The 20,849-nt window shown below is 45.3% G+C and overlaps 1 protein-coding gene across 3 annotated transcripts; it reads left to right on the forward strand.

Moving 5' to 3' along the window:
* Positions 1 to 856: 856 nt before the first annotated feature.
* Positions 857 to 8,246, forward strand: LOC123146001 (protein MAIN-LIKE 1-like). Of its 3 annotated transcripts, none has more exons than XM_044565562.1 (8): positions 857 to 1,182; positions 2,733 to 5,672; positions 5,750 to 6,337; positions 6,426 to 6,692; positions 6,760 to 6,979; positions 7,076 to 7,382; positions 7,464 to 7,562; positions 7,639 to 8,246. In XM_044565562.1, exons 2-6 carry the CDS (start codon positions 5,616 to 5,618, stop codon positions 7,078 to 7,080), a joined length of 1,137 nt encoding a protein of 378 aa, XP_044421497.1. In that variant the 5' UTR covers positions 857 to 1,182; positions 2,733 to 5,615; the 3' UTR covers positions 7,081 to 7,382; positions 7,464 to 7,562; positions 7,639 to 8,246. The 3 variants fall into 3 exon arrangements, with proteins under 3 accessions (XP_044421497.1, XP_044421496.1, XP_044421495.1); XM_044565561.1 differs by having other exon boundaries at positions 857 to 1,176; XM_044565560.1 differs by having other exon boundaries at positions 857 to 5,672.
* Positions 8,247 to 20,849: the final 12,603 nt, after the last annotated feature.

Here is a 20,849-nt window from a genome sequence, read left to right on the forward strand (position 1 = left end):
AAGCTAGGCGATCCTACAGCTACAGTGAGTCAGTGAGGCACATGCACACAGGCGTACCTACAGGCTACAGTATATCTACTGCAATAATGCACACGTACGTACGTGTACGTCCCTGCGTACGTACGTGGGCGTGCACGCTCGACCAATACGAGTTCACCCTTCTTGCCCGCTTGCTTGCTCGCTCATCTACGGATCCATCCCATGTGGATGGTAGTACGTTGCTCATCTTCTCTGGTACTCTACTCTCTGAGTACATAGCAGTACCACGTACGTGAAAGCAACTTGAAAGCAATACTATGCAAAGAAGAAAATTTGAGAGAGGAGAAAATCTTGAAGGAGCCAAGCAGGGTGTTCCTTCTAGAATAGAACATACAGCCATAGAATAGAGGTGGTCCAAGGAGGAGAGATGAGCTGCTAGCTACCAAGCTGTGGATGCATATGAGACGGATCTGCGCAGCACGCCATGCATGCATTCATGCGTGTGCATGGCCTACTTGTTGCTGCGACCTCTCATTTAGATCGACCTCATGCATGCATGCGTTCCATGCTTTGGATCCGGTAAACAAAATCTACAACCTCTGTAACTTAACGCAAGATGTTTTTCACACAAGAAACAAAACCAAAAAACGTCCTATATATTACTCCCTTCGTCCCAAAATAAGTGTCGTGGATTTAGTGCAAAAGTTGTAGAGGGAGTACCATCTACGGCGGCCATAAAGTTATCTCTCTCTTCCACCCACACACTCACTGGTGTCTGCACGCACAGTAGGCAGCAAACACGCAGCTGGCTAGTGCTTGTTGGGTTATATAAGCAGCGTGAGGGATGGAGATCGAGAGGGCAAATGGCATGGAGAGATCAACGGCCAGCTAACGTGGGTTAATTCCAGCTAGCTAGCTAGCCTGCGGCAGGCAGATCTCTCATTCAAGCTAGTCCATGCCATGCCTTTCCACAGCTTTCTTGAACTTCTCTTGCGCCTCTCCTTAATTACTCCCCACTCTCTCTGTCTCTCCCTTTCTCTCCGTTGGTAGAGAGAGACATGAATGGGGAGAGAGAACAGGAGCAGGAGCAGCAAGAAGAGGGTCAAGAAAGCTGTGGGAAGAAATGGCATATCCAGGACTTTCAATTGCAACTAATTTCCAATTGCTGGGAGCGGGAGATTTCATGTTAATCTCCACGTAAGTGTAAGTTGATTCGTATCAGATCACTGGAACTAATTAGCTCTTTCCCGCAAAAAAGGAATTAATTAACTCTAGATCATCCGTGCATTTTGATCTTCCTATAGTTCCCATACATCTTAATTTGCTTCATTTCTGACTCCTTGGCTTCTTGATTTCGTGGTTGGATTGGATGATGGTTCCTCTTTTTCTTTTTGCCTCTCTCACTTTAATTTCATTTTTAGATTGGCGTTCTTTTTGGCTCCTCAAATATAGCTAGCTGGTTCAGTTGTACTATGTGAAAGTGGTGAAGTTCGTGGAGATCTCACACATATTTGCGAAAATATTATTCGGAACCTCTCTATGTCATATGAACCCATTTTGGAAATTCAGGATAAAATAACTGTACTATAAAGTTAAAAAATTATATAAGTTGGTACGGTGCAAACTTATCCTTGTGAATTATATATACAAAAATGATCATTTTCAAGCAGCGTGAATTTGCAAATCAAGCTATTAAACAAACTAGCTAATTGCCCGTGCATTGCAATGAGACATACATAATCTAGTGGTTCAACACCAATCGTGTCCAACATAAGTCTTACACTGACGACATTCTATATTTACGTAAGATTTGATTTGATTTGAGTATCGATAGGGGAAGGCAAGGACATTTTTTATTTAGCTGACGTTTCAGTAAGATTTAATTTGATTTGGTTGAGTTAATGTAGGACATGGGGGAGGGGAATCCTAGGATAGGGGCAGTTGGATGTATGAACGACATTCCTCAGCTCTCTTTTAATAGTAGAGATTGCTATGCAGACATATATTCTTCTAGTTATTTTTGCTTTGAGCATAAATAATGATAATTTCTATGTAAACTCGTAAGGATGGGTTTGTACCAATTACCTACATATATATAAAAAATTGTATTATTTTCTAAAAGCTTATAGGATTCCCTTTTTGTTAAATACGAAAAGTATGTTCATACAAACTCAAGTTCAAAAATTATTTCTTTCTTTAGCTTTTACTACTAGTAAATATGTACGTGCAACACACGTTGATATTAGGCAGATATTAATTGCACACAAATATTAGGTAGGATATTATTTAAGTATTAGTTATGTGATTAGTGCTAAATTTATATTTAGTATGTAATTAATTACACGCTAAACATGTTGAGCGCTGACCATTGGAGCAATCTAGGTCATTGGATTGACCTGATTTAATGGTCGAGATTGGTTGGATTTGCTTCTTTGAGTCTTTTTATATTGGTATATAGATATATGTTTCCATATTAATAAAAAAATCTCGAATACGCACGAGTGTGTGTACTATATACTCCCTCCGTTTTTATTTACTTTGCATATTAGCTTTGGTCAAAGTCAAGCTTTATAAACTTTGACAAAATTTATACACAAAGATATTAACATGTACAATTACAAATCAATACCATTAGATTCATTATTGAACGTACTTTCGCATCATATAAAATTGTTATCGTAAATATTTATATTCTTTCTTATAAACTTGGTCAAACTTTATGAAGTTTGACTTCAGTCAACTCTAATATGCAGAGTAAATAAAAACGGAGGGAGTATTAAAGAAGGAGTGGGTGTGAAGAGTGACACTTGAAGGAGCCGGGCCATGTGTATATATTGGTTGTGTGCCATAAAATATATACACTATTGGATGTGTGCCATGTGCAATGAAAAATGAACGGATATGATGGCTTGGTACAGTATACACATGACAAAATTGAAGAAAAATGGGCCACCGTTGTCTTGGATCCTAGATAAGATTGTTATACTTGGGTCAGTTTCACTTCAGAAATCCAAAAAATGTACAACCGGTGCAGAAAATAATGAGAATTGTATGAGCAAAAATAATAAAAGAATCTTCACTGCCGACATTCTGAAAAGTTCTTATGGCAATCGGACAAATTGCGATGACTGCTAAAATTGCTCTAATGTCACCAATGCATCATGAGATATAATGCATACTCCCTTCATTCCACAATGTAGCGCGTATAGGTATTTTCAGAAATCAAACTTTTACCAAGTTTGTAAAAGCAATATATACATCTAGAGTACATATCATTAGATACATCATAAGACATATTTTGATATTATATAAATTTGGTATTGTAAATATAAATTGTTTTGTCTGTTGATTAAAGTTTGTAAAGTTGGACTTTTCAGAATATTTATATGCACTACATTATGAGACGGAGGAAATATATTATATTTTACTCCGCAGGATGCTTAGTAATCCGATACAGTAGTGGCCACAATGAGAAATGCACGGATACGATGGCTTGGTACGGTACACACAAGACAAAAATTGAAGAAACCGTTGCCTTGCGTCCAAGATAAGATATGGGGTAAATTTCAGTTCAGAAGCCCAAAAGATGGACAAACTGGCGTATAAATGAACGAGAACTGTATGAGCAAAAATTAATAATAATAGAAATGTTTGCCTGCCGACATTCTACAAGGCTGGATCGACGCAGCAGGGGATGTTCCACAACCTGTCAAGGTTAACTTTCGCTTTACCCCACTGACAGCCAGCCAGCCACACATGCCCAGCCAGTGACACAAGGCAGCTTTCCCCTCTGCTCACTCCACCTCCTCCTCCATCTCTTTCCTCGGCCCGTTCACCCATAGCAGCGCAGAGGGAGCGCTGTGCCCCCATCCATCTCCATCACAGCGACAACACTCCGGCGAGGACCAAGGGGAGGAAGGGGGCACTGACGCCTTGGACCCGTAGCTGCCGCCGGCCCACATTCATGTGGTGGCAGTCGGTGGCCCCTGCTGCTGCGTGTGTCAGGTAGGTAGGCTGCTTGGTCGGTGTCAGTCAGCATTACTGTTACCCCTTCCTCAGTGGAGTAGATCTCTCTCGTGTCAGACTCACCGCCTGCCCAGGAATGATGAGTGGTTTTCACCGCAAGGCAGGCCATGGCCGTGTCAGCAAGCAAGGGATCGGGATCAGTCCAGTAAAAATTCTCTCTGAGAGTGGGTAGGTCTCTAACCTGGCTGCAATGGAATGGAATGGAAGGAAGTCCAGCTAGGATATGGTGACACAAGAAGCCCAGCTTTTGGCTATTTTGTACTTGCCGTCAGCACCTTCTTAATGGAAACTTAGCAGCCCTCGTGCTGACTTTCGAAGGGGAAAATGCCATGCTGGCTTCAACCGTGCGATCTACTAGGCGCAGCTGCATAAGTTGGACAGGCATCAATCGAGCTGCACAGACAGCTAGACGTGGGCCGTGCTAGGCAAAATTTCGTGTTTTGACCCTTTTATGATATAAAATCGAGATTTGACCCCTGTTTGAATTTTTTTCGTGATTTGACCCTTTCTCCTACCGCCACGAGGCCCGGCGGTAGGATCCTATAGCCTACCGCCAGCACCTGCGGCGGTAGCAAACTTATCCACGTCAGCAGTGATAACGGCCTCCGTGCCCCCTCCATCACACCCTACCGCCGCTCCGTCTGGCGGTAGGATGCCTGAACCTACCGCCAGGTCTCTGGCAGTACGGTGCGGACATATATAAACCGCGGGCCGGCCGCCCCCACCCCCTTCTCCCCCCCCCCCCCCACCCCCACCACGAAGAACAGAGCAGTTCCTCCAACTCGCCCTCTCTCATCCCCTCCACTCCCCCCTCCGATCGTCTTCGTTTCTTCATGGATTTTGCGGATCGAGATGGCTCCGAAGAGAGAAAAATAAGCTCTTTCGATCCCTCCAATTAGTTTTAATCAAACACCTTTCGATTCGTCGCATTATTCGATTCAAATCACTCCTTTTTTGAACTAGATTGAATATTTTTTTAACCCTAGGATTGATTTAGGTTGATTCTAGATGTTATATTGTGTTAGATATGAACTCTATTCACTAGTTGGTATGGTTGTGTTAAGATGAACCCTAGTTCATATTTGATTTCAATTTATTTTTTTGATATGATGCATGTTGGAGGCATTTGTTGTGATAGATGACGCATGTTCCAATGCTATGATGCTAGTATTGGATGTAGTGTATGATGAATATTGGAGATGAATATTGGAGATATTTGTCATATGTAGTGTATGAATCCTCAAGATGAACCTAGTTCATAATTTTTTGTTATCAAAAAATTTATTATATGATGAATATTGGAGATATTTGTTGCATGTAGTGTATGTTAGATGATGGAAATACTGGATTTTGTCGGGGTAAAAATGGTGAACCCCTCAAGATGAACCCTAGTTCATGTTTTTTGTTTTTTAAGAAAATATAAGATGATGCATGTTGGATGTTGTTGGAGAAATATGTGATATGATGCATTTGAACCTTGATGAGCCTTTGTTATGCATCTATATGTCCCCTGGTTCATGTTAAAAATTCTTTTGATATGTGTATTCTAATGTTTATGCAATTTTTTTAGGAGGCCACCTCTTGCGGATGACATTGGCATCAAGTATACTATGCTTGACCCTACGTTCGACAAGGGCCATCGTGCCAGTTTTATTGAGAACGGAGTGGTAAGTAACTTTCTTAAAACAAATATTTTGAATCGATGAAAAACAGTTACTAATTGTTTGGGTCTTCATTTCGACAGATGCTCCTGCCACTGCGGATGAGGGGTCACGGGACGACCGTGAAGATGGAGTACGACGAGCGGTACGCGCCGTTCTACAGGAGAGCCCGACTGCTGGGTTTCGTCCTACAGTTCAAGCGCAAGCCGCCGGCGCTCGTCCACTCAGCTCTCACGGCTTTGGTCGATCGGTGGCGGCCAGAGACGCACAACTTCCATCTTCCATGTGGGGAGATGACGGTTACACTCGAGGATTGGGGGATGATTACGGGCCTACCGCTCGAGGGTAATGCTCTGACAGGACGAGTGGAGAGGAAGAACTGGCACGACAGGGTTGTCGCCCTCATTGGCGACTGCCCCCCAGATAAGAAGAACCGGACTTCCGGCGCCCCGCTGCCCTGGCTCCTGAAGTACCGGAGCAAGTGCCCGGAAGGGGCTGAACCTCGGGTGGTGGAGCAGTACGCCAGGGCCTACCTATGGTATCTTCTCACGGAGGTAGTGTTTCCTGACTGCTCTGGGGACATTGCCCTCTGGATGTATCTCGACTTCCTGGCGGACTGGGATGCGGGGTACAGCTGGGGGGCCGCCAGCCTCGCCTACCTATACCGTTCGGTAAGTAAATATCACATCATTGTTTCAAATATCATGGACGTGCGCTGCTTTGGATTTTGGCATCTTATCATCTACACTTGTTTTGTAGCTTGACGATGCAACCCGGAGGACGGAAGCTACGTCCGGTATGTGTGGATGTGTGTGGGGCCTCTCCATTTGGATGTGGGAGCGAATCCCGGTGGGTCGTCCGGAGAAGCTTAGAGCGCGTGCATGGACTTACTATGGCGAAGATGGCGACGATGCTCGATACCCGACCGCCGCATACGCTTGGGACGTGGTGGGTACAATCTCGGGTGAATCCAAGGCCTTGTACAAGATCTTCATCAACGAGCTTGATGCTCTGACGCCTCTCCAGGTATAAGACCTAGATTTCGAATGTGGTCGACAACACTTTCACTTGAGCTTACCACTTTTGGTGCTAGGTTAACTGGCGGTCGTATACTGACGACCGAGAGTGGGGGTTCGAGCTGAACATGATGTGCAAGCAGGACCGGCTTCTCTGGCGGTGCATCGTGCCCATGATTTGTGTCTATGCCGTCGAGTACCACTTGCCACAGCGCGTTTTGCCGCGCAGTTTGGTAAGGCGCAGCGTACACCACCCGCCGACATCGTCAAAGATACCGGTGGCTACGACCTGCACTTGTGAGTACCACCGCCCGTTCTCATCGTTACCAACTTTCGTTTTGATGTTTCATATTCTTCCTATTGGTGTTTTACAATCTTTCTTGTGCTTTGCAGGCTGAGCAGGCAGAAGAATCAGTCTATCACTGATTGGGGAGAGCAACATGCCAAATACGTGACTGAATGGAACCAGTGGAAAACTCGCAAAGATGTGGAGAGAAGAGTGATTGACTGGGAGGAGTACTCAGATCACCTGCTGTGGTTCGACGATGGCATCAAGCATCGTCTGCGCCTAAGGCCATAGTGGACGACGGCAGACGCCGAAAGTCTGTACGACGACGACTCCGAGAATGAAGCCTACAATGACAGCATCAGAGAGCTACAGGGCGGATTTAGGGAGTACGGACCCATCATGAAGAGAGTGGTAAGTTGTTTTTATCTGTTTTCAACCGACGTTTGGATAAAATCAACTTTAGTGCTACTGACTCATTTTATTCCATTGTAGTCTTCGGAGCTGAACAAAAGCATTTTTGATGCCTCTGATGCGCTTAGTTCTATCCCCGGGACTCGAGCTAGTGAGAACAAGTTGAGGGGAACGGTGAAGGTAACATGGAGTTCATTTGCTTATGTTCACCATGAAGTTGATCCATATTGTGCTTATTGTTTCATTCTCATTGCAGAAGTTCGTCAAAAAATGTCGCAAGCTTGTGGGCCTGCTTGGGTGTGCCACCTCCTCTGCTGATGTGATTGCTCCTGCAGGACCGATGCGTAGCCTCGCTTCATCGAGCCAGGCCGCCTCATCGTCTATGGCGGTTCAAGATGACGAGGAGGAGGGCGAGGACGATGATGATGAAGAGGAAGATGAAGAAGAAGGCGAGGAAGAGGGAGCAGAAGAAGAACATGGTGAAGAAGAGGAAGAGGACGATGAGTAAGAGGACGATGAGGAGGAGGAGTACGATGATCCCGACGGACCTCCACCAACTCAGACAACCCAGCGTGAGAAGAGAAATGTGCCGAAGAAGGATTGGAAGAGTCCATCCCCATTTCAGAAAGCGCGTCCTACTCATCGCAAGAAGGCAGCCGAGAAGCGATCAAAGAACAACGAGGACCGGACCGCGAAGAGGGGAAGGAAGGACTGAAGTTGCTGCCGTGTCGTTGAACTAAAAACTTGTATGTTTGCTTCGTGAACCATATGGATTTGCTGGTGAAACTGTTTCGTTAATTTGCTATGTATAACTTGGTGAAAACCTTTGTGGATGTCTATTTGCTATGTATCCAACCTATCTTATTTATAGATTTGTGGATGTGTGCTTGGTATATTAGACATATGCTTCATGTTTACAAGTGTTTAATTGTTGCGTGCCAAAAATTGAAGACAAGAGAAGTTAGGAGGTGCAAAAAATGCACTCTGGGCCACCCTACCGCCAGACACTGGCGGTGGGTCTGTACAGCCTATCGCCATGCCACCCGGAGGTAGGGTAGGGTGCCTCCCCCCACGCCCCCCTCCTGTGACCAAAACAGCCAGCAGCTCAGCGGTAGGGTTGCACACCCTACCGCTGAAAGCCCCGGCGATAGGGTGTGCAACCCTACCGCTGAGCCGCTGGCTGTTTTGGTCACAGAAACCTAACACACATGCTCCGACCCTACCGCCATGCCCTATGGTGGTAGGTTGTCTATCCCTACCGCCGGCGTCCCTGGCGGTAGGGTTTGGGCATTTATAAACCCAGCCGCCCCGCCCAACCCACCCGACCCCCTTATCCCCACCCACCCAGCCGCCTTCTTCTTCCTCTCGCCCCTTTTCTCATCTCCTCCCCTTCCCCCCTCCGATCTTCTTTGTTTCTTCACGGATTTTGCGGATCGAGATGGCTCCAGAAAGAGGAAAGTAAGCTCCTCCCATCCCCCAATTACTTTCAGTCAAATCAATCCACTTTTTTGTAGCCTAGAAAAGGTTCATTCATGTTCATGTTCATGTTCAAAATCATGAGGATCCCTAGTTGATATGATGAACCCTAGTTAATATGATGAACCTAGTTGATGAACCCTAGGTTTAGTTTTTTTTACCATATGATGAACCCTCCCTAGGTTTAGATTTTTTTTACAAATGTTGAATCCTCAACTTCTCAATTTTTTTGTTAACAAAATTTATGATATGATGAATATTGGAGTAAACAAAATTTATATGATGCAAGTAGTGGATTTGGTTGGAGTAAATATGATATGATATGATATTGCATTTGACCCAACTTGATATATGTATTTTATTTAGTTAATGATGAACTTTTGTTATGCATCCATATGTTTAGGTCTGCAACTGTGGCGCAACCATCGCCCATTCATCTCCAATGCGACCCGTCTGCCTTGCCACTTCCGTACGTGTACGAGTCCTGCCCCGAGCTTCTGCAGCCGGTCGGATCTGTCTCAGACGAGGTCCTAGAGGCGACGAGGGCAGTGCAGTGGCATGAGAGGGCAGAGCGGGTCTCCGACGATGTGAAGTGTTGGTCGCAGAGTGTGAAGGAGTGGAAGAGAGTGATTGCAGAGATGGAGGGAGATCCAACTATCCCCCGTAACCGCCGGGAAGGGACCATTGAAGCTGCCAAGCAGCACTCCAACTGGGAGCTGCGCAATTTGGGTCGGAGGATCTACTTCGAGAGCAATGCGGAGGAGAGAGCCAGGATGCCGCCCCCAAGTGCATCGGCGTTCGATATCATCAGCTGGGGAAGGGCAGAGGCGAAAACTCCAGCGGGCAAGGCAAGGTGGGAGTGCTTGAATGGTCGGATGCCGACCAGCGTTCCGCCTCCGCCTGAACCGGTGGATCCGCTGCCGTATCTGTCTCCACGGCCAGGCCTAACATATGAGGGGGGATGTTTACCCGCTCTATAAACTTGTCTTAAGAACTTGTTGCACCGTTTGTTGGTTTTGCGAAAGTTTATTGCGAAACTACTTGCGTTAGTTGGGGTTGTCAAACTATGTGGACAAGTTTACTATTTGCTATTTGCTATGTGGAACCTTTATTAATATGTGAGCTCATATTTTGATTTCTTTATGAAACTATGTGATAAAACTTTACAAAAGAAACAATCACTAAAGCTTGTAAAAACCTAAACCATGAAACAATCACTAAAGTTTTATTAATGTGTATGTGATGCCCAAGTTTAATTGTTTGAGATCTATTTTTTAGGTTCTATATCATTGCTGTGATATTGTTTTTGAAAAGAAGCAAACAATTAAACTTGGAAACCATAAAACACAGGACCCCACCGCCAAGGACCCTGGCGGTATGGTCACACAGCTTACCGCCAAACCCCCTGACGGTAGGCTACTTATCCACGTCAGCTCGGGCAAACGGCGTCGTCGCCCTCCGTCGCACCCTACCGCCAGGGACCCTGGTAGCCTGTCTAACCCTACCGCCAGGTCCCCTGGCGGTAGCGAAAGGGTCAGATGTCGAAAAAAATTCAAACGGGGTTCAGATCTCGATTTGATACCACAAAAGGGTCAAAACACGAAATTTGGCCGCCGTGCTACACTACACACACTGCGTGCTGAGCACGTAGTACCACTCCACGGTCCAGTCACGTTGGCTGTCGATGATTAATTAGAACTTGAACGTTTGAATTTTCTGTGGTCACACTCCGGGAAAGCGTATAGTATATGGTGCGTTAACTAATCGCAGGACAGTCTTTTTAGCGAGCAAGATACAGCCTCCGATCCATATTACTTGTCTTGAATTTGTTTACATAAGAATGTATCTAACACAAAACGTGTTTACGTAATCCGTATCTAGACAAATACTATGGATCAGAGTGACTATTAGATCTCTAATCGCACCCACCTGAATTTTTTCTAGCGTCTGTCACTTTTCCTACACAACACAAGGTTGAAGGTGGGGACGGCGTGAGGAACGTGAACGACGACCACGGGCCACAGCAAGGTCGATCCTTGAACGAGCGAGAGCCGACGATAGTTGGCGAAAGCAATCTTGAAACTTGATGGGTGCGGGTTAGGGGAGAATTGAAGGGGTCGTCAGAGTTGGTGCAGGTGGGGGGGGGGGGCTTAGAGGGATGGCCGCGTCGGTGGACAACACGGCGGTGGGGGGAGGTGGAGAGGAGGGCGGGGTGGTAAGGCGGTGCATGATACCACCCGCCGGCCACGGAGAATGTACGTCTGTGGTTAGGGCTTCTTCAGAGAGCGGTTGCGCAAGGAAGAAGATGAACGTGAAGCAGAATGAAGAAGAAGGCGTGCCATTGGATGTTGATCTCCAAAATAAAATGACTGGCACGAATTTTTTTTTAGCTAACTGATGTTTAGGCGCTCCCATCTCTAATAGATGCAAGAGGCAGGTAGGTGCGGGGGGCTCGGTTGCCTTGCGTTCCATAAAATTGTTGGCTTCTGCACGAGGGCCACCGAGTTTTAAGTTTCAATTTTTGAAACTTATGATTTTATCATTCGCTCGTAGCAAGATACAGTAGATGAAACTTAATGAAGTTTGAAAACCCATCAAAACGTATTCAAAATGAATCTTATTTGAAAGCCATCATCGCAAGAAACGTGAATATGCAAATGAGACTTTTGGTTCAAAAGATTTACAAGATTGAAAATCGAAAGACGAAAGAAAAAAAGGGTCGGTGCCCTCGCCCCTGCGTCTCACAAATTCCCTTCTCATGCATGGGTACTAAGGATGCGTTTGGTTACCTGCATGAATTTTGGGCACTTTGCATTTCTGGCCCGACTCGGTATGGTTGAGTGAACACAAGCAAAAATATAATGTTATGTACATAGTTTGTTTGCATGCATCCTCTCCAGCTTGGTTGAGCAAAAATACACGCAATGTTGTTCGGTTGCAAGCCTGTTGTACGCAGATGCAAAGTGTTTTTGTTTGGTTACATACAAAACACTGCTCTCGTACCTTCTTGTTGGAGTGGTGAGATTACCAGCACACACACACAGTCTTATATACAACATAGTCATAACCAGTTAAACCATAGTCATACGCAGTACATTACCGTAGTCATGCACAAAAGTCTAAAATCATAGTCATACACGGCAAAGCCTTAACCTAACAGTCTAACGCAAAAGTAAACTAACACACAACAGTAAAGATAATACCCTAAAGGTCTAGGGCAAATACCTCCTCGTGCAACTTGCACTTGGCCACCACCTCAACGCCCTTGGTGTCGAAGATGATCACCTTGAAGATGTCGAGGGTCACCACTTTGAAGGTCACGAGGTACCAGATCTTGAGTCGATCACTTATGGCGAAGGGGGGGCTCCCATTATCAATTGTGAGCCTGTCGTTGACCACCCAGACCGTGATTTTCTAGGCGCAACTGGTGTTCGTCATAAGCACGACTTATGATGGAATGGTGGTCGTGTGCTCGATGAAGCCTCTGGGAATTGGCAGGCACTCCAACCTAGGTGCAAGAATTATTTTTCTTAAGTGAGTTGGGCCTGAGTCCTCACGAAAATTGTCGTAATTCTGAAGCCTCTTGGGGACACTGTCGACTGATTGTTCTCCCGTAGGAGTGATTGGGTAACCCTCAAGTGTAAGGATGGTGTAACCTATCAATAAGTATTTCCCTCGATTGAGTACCAAGGTTTATAGAACCAATAGGAATTATCTCTGTAGCAACTACTGATCAGTACATGCACACAACATACAAAACATACTTGTCCCCAATGATTCAATAAGGTTGTCAAATGATAACCCACGAGTATAGGGGATCGCAACAGTTTTCGAGGGTGGAGTATTCAACCCAAATTTATAGATTCGACATAAGGGGAGCCAAATAATATTTGAAGGTATTAGCAGCTGATTTGTGAATTCAACCACACCTGGAGATTAATTATCTGCAGCAAAGTGATCAGTAGCAAAGTAGTATGATAGTTTTGATAATAGTGATAACAGTAATGGTCACGATAACAGTGATAGCAGTAATTTTGTAGCAAGTGCAACAGTAACAGTAGTAGTAACTTAGCAAGAACAATATAAGATAAATTCGTAGGCATTGGATCGGTGACTTGTTGGATGATATTCATCATGAAACAGTTATAACCTAGGGCGATACGGCACTAGCTCCAGTTCATTGATATAATGTAGGCATGTATTCCGTAAATAGTCATACGTGCTTATGGAAAGAACTTGCATGACATCTTTTGTCCTACCCTCCCGTGGCAGCGGGGTCCTATTGGAAACTAAGGGATATTAAGGCCTCCTTTTAATAGAGAACCGGAACAAAGCATTAACACACGGTGAATACATGAACTCCTCAAACTACGGCCATCACCGGGAGTGGTCCCGACTATTGTCACTCCGGGGTTTCCAGATCATAACACATAGTAGGTGACTATAACTTGCAAGATCGGATCTAGAACATGGATATAATGGTGATAACATAAACGGTTCATATCTGAATTCATGGCACCCGGGCCCAAAGTGACAAGCATTAAGCATAGTAAAGTCATAGCAACATCAATCTTAGAACATAGTGGATACTAGGGATCAGGCCCTAACAAAACTAACTCGATTACATGATGAATCTCATCCAACTCCTCACCGACCAGCGAGCCTATGAAGGAATTACTCACTCCCGGTGGGGAACATCATGGAATTGGCAATGGAGAAGGGTTGGTGATGACGAAGAATAAAGATCTCCCTCTCCGAAGCCCCAAACGGACTCCAGATCTGACCTCCCAATGAAGAACAGGAGGTGACAGTGGCTCCGTCTCGTGGATCGCGATAATTCTTCCTCCCTAATTTTTTTTCCTGGAAAAATAGGATTTTATAGCGTCGGTTTCAGGGTCTGCGGGGCCACCAGGTGGGGACAACCCACCTGGGCGCGCCCTGGTGGGTTCTGCCCACCCAGGTGCCCCCCTCCGGTGGATCTTGTCTCCAAAAATTCTTATTTATTGTATAAAAAATCCTCGCAAAGTTTCGTAACTTTTATTTCTGCACAAAAACAACACCATGGTAGTTCTGCTGAAAACAGCGTCAGTCCGGGGTTAGTTTCATTCAAATCATGCAAATTAGAGTCTAAAACAAGAGGAAAAGCATTAGGAAAAGTAGATACATTGAAGACGTATCATCAAACTTTTACTTGCTTCCCTTTTGGGGCATTACTTTGGAGAGCAAACTTGTGGGAGTTGCGTAGGACCCCTCTGGCGACAGTGGCCTCAAATGGTTGGTTTACACTGAGGCAGTGACTTTTTAAGGCGATGTGGTTGCGGTCCCATGGGACGGGGAAACAATTTGGCATGGCTTGGGTGGCAATCTTGTGTCGCTTGTGAGGCGGAGTTGTTCACTTGGTCGACATGCCGCAAAAGTGATGGTCAACCTTCTTGTCGGGGCGACAATCCTTGATGATTTGGTGTGACAGCTGTGGTTTGCAAGCTATTGCCCCCTCTGGAGATTTAGGTTGTATGTGACTGGGCCGGGTGGCGTTGCGGCTCGATAATGAGCGATGATGGGCAAGGACAATGCCCCTGACACTACTAGGAAAATGCTTATAGGTAGACATTTAGCAGTAGCGTGGGTTATATACCCCATGCTACTAGTATGTACCAGTGGCGCCTGGTAAAGAACGCGCTATTGCTACTTAATAACAGCAGTGTTTGTTAGCTTGGGTCGCGCTGCTGTTACGTGGGCCGCAGGGCAAAAACAATAGCCCACTTAGCTGTAGCGTTTGCTTTGAATGGGCGCTACAGCTAGTGGGCTTAGCAGTAGCACCGGCCCGTACACAGCGGTACTACTACACAAAAAGAACCCCCCCCCACCCCGCACCCCTCTCGCTCTCGCATCGATCATCTCTTCGCCCGACGATGCTGCTGTGGTTAGGGTTCCTCCCCGCCTCACCCCAGCCGACGGCGCCGCCGCCGCAGCACCCCAGCCACCACGCGCACCACCGCCGCCGCAGGTAACGCTCGTCCTCCCCTACGCAGCGCTCCTCCCCCCATCTCGCCGCCCCTACACAGCGCTCCTCCCCTCTCTCGCCGCCCCCTCTGTCACCGCCGAACGCTGTCGCTGGCCGCCTCCCCACTCCCCCCTGCTACCCCACTATCCTACTGTTAATTAGTATCACATATGGATTAATAGGATTAGTATCACATATGCATCTCTAGATCCTATTGTTAATTAGTATCACATATGGATTAATAGGATTAGTATCACATATGCATCTCTAGATCCTACTGTTAATTAGTATCACATATCATCTTATATGTTACTAGATCTTAGGATTTGGCATGCACACTTGAAGTGTTGTTCTTGAAGTGTTGTTCGTATATGCTTTTATGGGCTGTTAAGTCAAGCGAGCACTTGAAGTGTGCTGGCCTTTCATGATTCAGGGGTTGGTACTTTGATTTTTAATTAATTGTAATTACTTGGGTTGTTAGTTGAGTGAGCATGCACACTTGCATTGCCCCTTTTATAGGTAGTCTTATCTTGCTATAGGGACTTTTTTTTAAAGGATGGTAGCCACCAGATATCCAATTCGGCTCCAGGGAGCATTTGCTCTTACACGCTCAAAATGGTTTTGCAAATGTAAAAAAAGGAAACCAAAAGTTTAGATGTACATGTTCATGTACAAATGTTATATGTAATTTGAATCCAGAGATGCTCTCGGCTCCATGGGCAAAAATCTGGCCAGAATTTGGCTGTTTTTGAACTACTTTTGCTTGTCTGCTTGCGCAATAATGGCAATATGCCATTTATCTTATTATTCGGCTCTGTTTGGGTTACATGATCTCTATTAGGTTATGACTGTCTGAACTGAACTACAATTTAGTTGTTATTTTGTTTGCCATGTGAACCTGATGTGTATTCTCTATGGTGTGAACCCGATGTTTCCTATTTTCCTGTGTATATTATTCAAAATCTGTCAAATTCTAGCCAATTTCAAAATCTGTCAAATACTATTTTGCGCTTTTTTGAACATTGCTATTCTAGAAGGTGTTAGTAAGTTAATTGAGAACTTTATGTTTACTTTAAGTTAATTGAGAACTATGAAAATATAACTGAAGAAGAACCAAAAATAGCACATAGCACATGCTACTGTTTTTCTTTCCTGTGAAGTGGATCGTTAATCCTTTAATCATATTGCTTTAGGAAAATGGCGCCACCACCACCACCATGTCGACTGTGCAAGTCAAGGTGCGCCAGCAGCCTTGCAACCGGCACGATGTTCGGCATCTACTTCCAGTCGAGTTTTCTTCATGCGGCGGTAACAAATTATATGAAACTTGTAACCACTATTTTGTTTTTAGTGTTATTGGCATTAATGCATTGTGTATATATCATTTTGCTTTTTTTACACATATCGTCCCATGCAATGTGAGGTTGGAATTCAACAAGCTGACCGGAGACACTGTGACCTTTGAGACTCCTGGGGGCCCCTACACTCTGGAGGTCGAGAAAGGACGAAATATGACGCAGATGGGAGGAGATGGATGGGTCCGTTTCATCGCCCACATGCGTATCACTGGTGGTGAGTTGATCAGCTTCTCCTTCAGAGCAGAAAGACCCAAGCTGGTCGTCATTTATGTCAACAAAGCGGAAGATGATGAGGACCCACTTGATGAAGCCATCGTAGCTCAAAGAATGAGGCTCAGCGAGGAGGAGGTGTGCAACCTATGGGACATAATTCCGCCACGTGCTGACTTCGTCGGGGTGCCATTCGTGACCCGCCTGACAAGTACCATGGTTGATCGGCATGTCATGGTATGTTGCATTTACTGTAGTAATTTGATGATATGCTTTATTGTTATACTTAGTGTAGAGTTCGATGATATGCTTAGTGAATCCGATGATATGCTTAGTGTAGAGTCCAATGATATGTTGTGTAGAAGCTAGCCGATGATATGCTTTAGTGTAGAGAGTATGACATGCTTAACTAATTAGTGTAGAGTCCAATGACATGCTTACTGTTCGATCGATGATATGCTTTAGTGTGTAGCTAGAGTCCAGTGATATATATGCTTAGTGTAGAATCCAAAGAACTGTTAATAGTGTAGAATCCATATATACTTATTAGTAGAATTCATGCTTAGTAGAAATGCAGCACTGTCTTTTGATAGTGTAGAATTAATGTGTGAGGCTACTTATTAATTGATATGTTTTTCTTATTCAGAAATTGCCAAAGAGCCTATCTGTGAGTTGTGGTATCACGTCTAATGAAGAAGGCTCTGCTGGAATACACCTTACCGCGAGGGGCTCAGTCACCACCTATGCATACGGCGTGGACACGGACCGTCGCACACACTTAAACTCGGTTGGGTGGAAGAGCCTCCTCGTTGGCAAGAATCTTCATGTTGGACAGGCCATCCTAATTACTATCAGGAACACCCACCGCCAAGGCTTGAGGATGTTGATCGTCATCGATATCATCTAGAACTACATATGCGTGTGGCTGTGGAACCATATATATGCTAGTATGACTACCTAGTAGACTTATCAACTATGATCTATCCATGCATGTTGACTATATATGAGTACCTATAATGTTTGTGAGATGGTGTGGTTATATTAAATCTGGTATTGTTGTTAATGTTTGTGAGATGCATGGTTCTGTGAACTTAATTTATTTGCACTGGACTTGTCTTGATTTCCATCCATGAATATTGCATCTGACTTTTTTTTTAATTTCCATTTAGTTGGTTGTAGCGTGCGGAGCAAACAGGGCGCTACTACTACGTTATAGTAGTAGCGCCTGGGAAAATAGGAGCGCTACTACTACTTAGATAGTAGTAGCGTTCGTAAAGAAAGAGGCGCTAGTACTAAGTATTTTAGCTATAGCTCTGGTTTAAAAACGCGCTACTGCTAAAAAATAGCTGCAGCGTCGTAGCAGTAGCGCGGGAACCTGCGCTACTAGTAAGGTTTTCCCTAGTAGTGTGAGAGAGGTAGTATTGCTAGTCCATGCATGGTTTGGTGGAGCAAGTGGCTTTAAGAGGTTATCAACATTAAGGGTGTCGACCTCGTGTCGTGTGTTCAACGTGATCATCCTTGATGTAGGCCGCCAACATGTCGGGCGTCACGGTGTGTATGATTTCATGATTTTTAGGCTTCCTGGCCTCCACGCGCGCACACGCGCGGGGGGGGGGGGGGGGGGGGGGTGTGGGAGGTCCGCTCCTTCAATAGGAGCCACAACTTCTATCTAACATGGTAGGAGGTGGGCTAGTTCGGAGGAACAGATTTCACGTTGATTTATGTATGTAGTTAGTGTCACTTGTTGTGTTTGTTGCCCTATTAGTGATAGTGAGCTAGTCCCAAGGTGTTTCAATTCTTAACTAGTCTTGGCCCTGTTTGTAACGGTCTTTTCCTTGTTTTGCGCAAATTATAACTAGCACCTTCTTAATTGATGAACGTGCAAAGCTTTTGGCTTAGCTTTAGAAATAGCAATTCATCATCTAGAACATCACACGTCGACACAAAATCCTGACTTCCCTCTCAGATATGTAGAATGGATTTCCTATTGTACTTGAAGGGAGAGTGTGACAAGATGCATTGCAACTCGAGGATGGACGAAGGTATGTCAAGATATCATCCTCGAAAGAGGTGGTGTCATAGACCATGGTGGCATGGTGGGCGTCGACCTCATGTCGTCAGTTCGACGTGGTCATCCCTGATGTTGGCCGTCAACATGTCAGTCATCCCAAAAATACAAGAAAATTTCCAAAAATTATATCAGAAGAAAAGGAGCTAGGAGCCAGAAGATAGGCCCGAGGGGGGTATACGGCCTCCACAAGCCCCCTGGCCATGTGGAACCCCTGACCACCGCCTTCTGATGCCCTTCGGCCTATATTTTTCATCGAACATAAAAATCACTAACAGGTTTTATGGGATTTTTCTACCCCCATCTCGACGAGGAACTGAGGCAGATCACTTTCGTCCTTCGGCAGGCTGATTCTGTTGGATATCCATCCCTCCGGGAGGGGGAATTTAAACCCATCGTCGTCACCAATACTCCGATCATCATTGGCATTATCATCTCCATCAACATCTTCATCGGCACCGTCATCTCCATCAACTCCCTCAACCTTAGCTTTCCGATCTACGTACTTTTACCACATATCCTTTGCTGAATATAGTTTCTAGTGTTGATTACTCATTGTAGTTGATGCTTAAACCTTTTATTGATGAAAGATTCATATGTTCAGATTGTTATTCATATATCCATCTCCACTAATCATGATTCATATGATGTTATGTGAGTAGTCCGTTACGTTCCTAAGGACATGGGATAAACCTTGTTGCTATTAATCAAGTGAAGTTGAATCTAGTTCTTTTTTGGTATTGTGCTGGCATGTAATTCTCTAATATTGATGTGTGAACATAGACTGCATATCACTTCACCTTCATGGTTCTAGAGGAGAGCATTGTGTGGTTAGTCTATTCATGGTGAGTGGTTGGAGTGTCAGAAATTACAAACAAGTTTATGAACTATTGCATGAGGAGTTGCGGGTGCTCGGATAAAGGGTATAATCATAAGTATGTTGTTTGTTCAAGTAAAAACATCACATTATCATAAGTTCCACGACACACCAAATTAACAATGAATGGTAACTCGGTAAAACTTGATGAAAGCAACTTGGTGAAACTACTATCTATCCTTGAGGGAGATTTGATCTCTATAAGTAAAACCACCAGCTTGTTGTTAGTACAATTAAGGATTGTGCCACTTGCTGCATCTTTATACTTTTGTTACCATTTAATTTCTTGCAATTACTCCTGTGATCAAACAATCCATCAAACACTCTTTGCAGCCACCCACAAAAAACACACTCTTTGCAGCTTTTACAGTGAATTCTTACAAGTTCCATCAACCAATTCCTTCAACTTCTTGTTGCGTTTGAAACTCTTACATATCGAAAAAGCTATGATAGATCTCCTACACTTATGTTATGGATTATCAGACATCGAAATGCATGTGTAGGCTCCCTGGCCTATATGAGAGCGTCCCAGGTCTTCCGCTGCCATAGGAGAGAAGACCCGTAAAACTTCCATAGGTTGCCTGTAGGTGTAGGATTATTGACGCATGCCCCTACAAATATATTCATGGATTCTTTTCTCCAGTAGAGGTAATTGTCTGGCCAGTTCAGCGGAATGGATTTCCGTGTTGCTTTATGTGTGCATGTAGTTGGCGTCCATTTCTTTGTCAGCTAGAATGGTCTTGTCCAATGGAATTTCGGTACTCAGGCCAACTCCACCGCGTGACCCAAAACGGAAGTCCGGTTTGGCCGGATTTTGTCCCTTTGCGGCGGCAATGGATTCGCCCATGTCCGTGTTTGTCTGATGGATCGTGGGTGCGCCCAATGCGCGGCCGCACCCCAAAACATATCCGGGATGGACGTGAATAAAAAAAACTAGAATGAAATGACTAAAAAAGTAAATAAACGCATTTAAAAAAACGTAAAACATATATAGGGGTCACGGCCACAAAACGGCCCAGTTTCTCAGTCCACTTAAACGGCCCAGTTTAATAATTAACTAAAAACAAAATAAAAAAAGCCTCCCGCGCGCTCCTGCCGCGCCCGTTGATGCCGTGGCCGTGGCCGTCTTCACTGGCCGCCGGTGTCGTCGTCGTCGCTGACGAGGTCGACGTAGGCCGGTCGCGCTCGCCGGCGGACGTGGGCGCGATGGAGAACGCGGGCGGCGCGGGGGCCCGGCGTGGTGGCGATGGCGACGCGGGCTCCTCCTTCTTCACCGAGCCGCGGCGGCGTCCCGACGAGAAGCCAGCCTCGCGGCCGTGCTTGCCTTTGCGGCCGTAGTTCCATAGCCCCATGGATGCGGGCGGCCGGTCGGCGAGTTCTTGGCTAGGGTTTGGGACTGGGGCTGTCGGGTTTCGAGAAGGCCGCGGGGTGGCGTGGGGCAGTGTGGACGACGACCGGTCCACGGTTCCCACTT

This window comes from Triticum aestivum, chromosome 6D (genome assembly GCF_018294505.1).
Source record: "Triticum aestivum cultivar Chinese Spring chromosome 6D, IWGSC CS RefSeq v2.1, whole genome shotgun sequence".
In the NCBI taxonomy this organism is placed as follows: Eukaryota; Viridiplantae; Streptophyta; class Magnoliopsida; order Poales; family Poaceae; genus Triticum; species Triticum aestivum.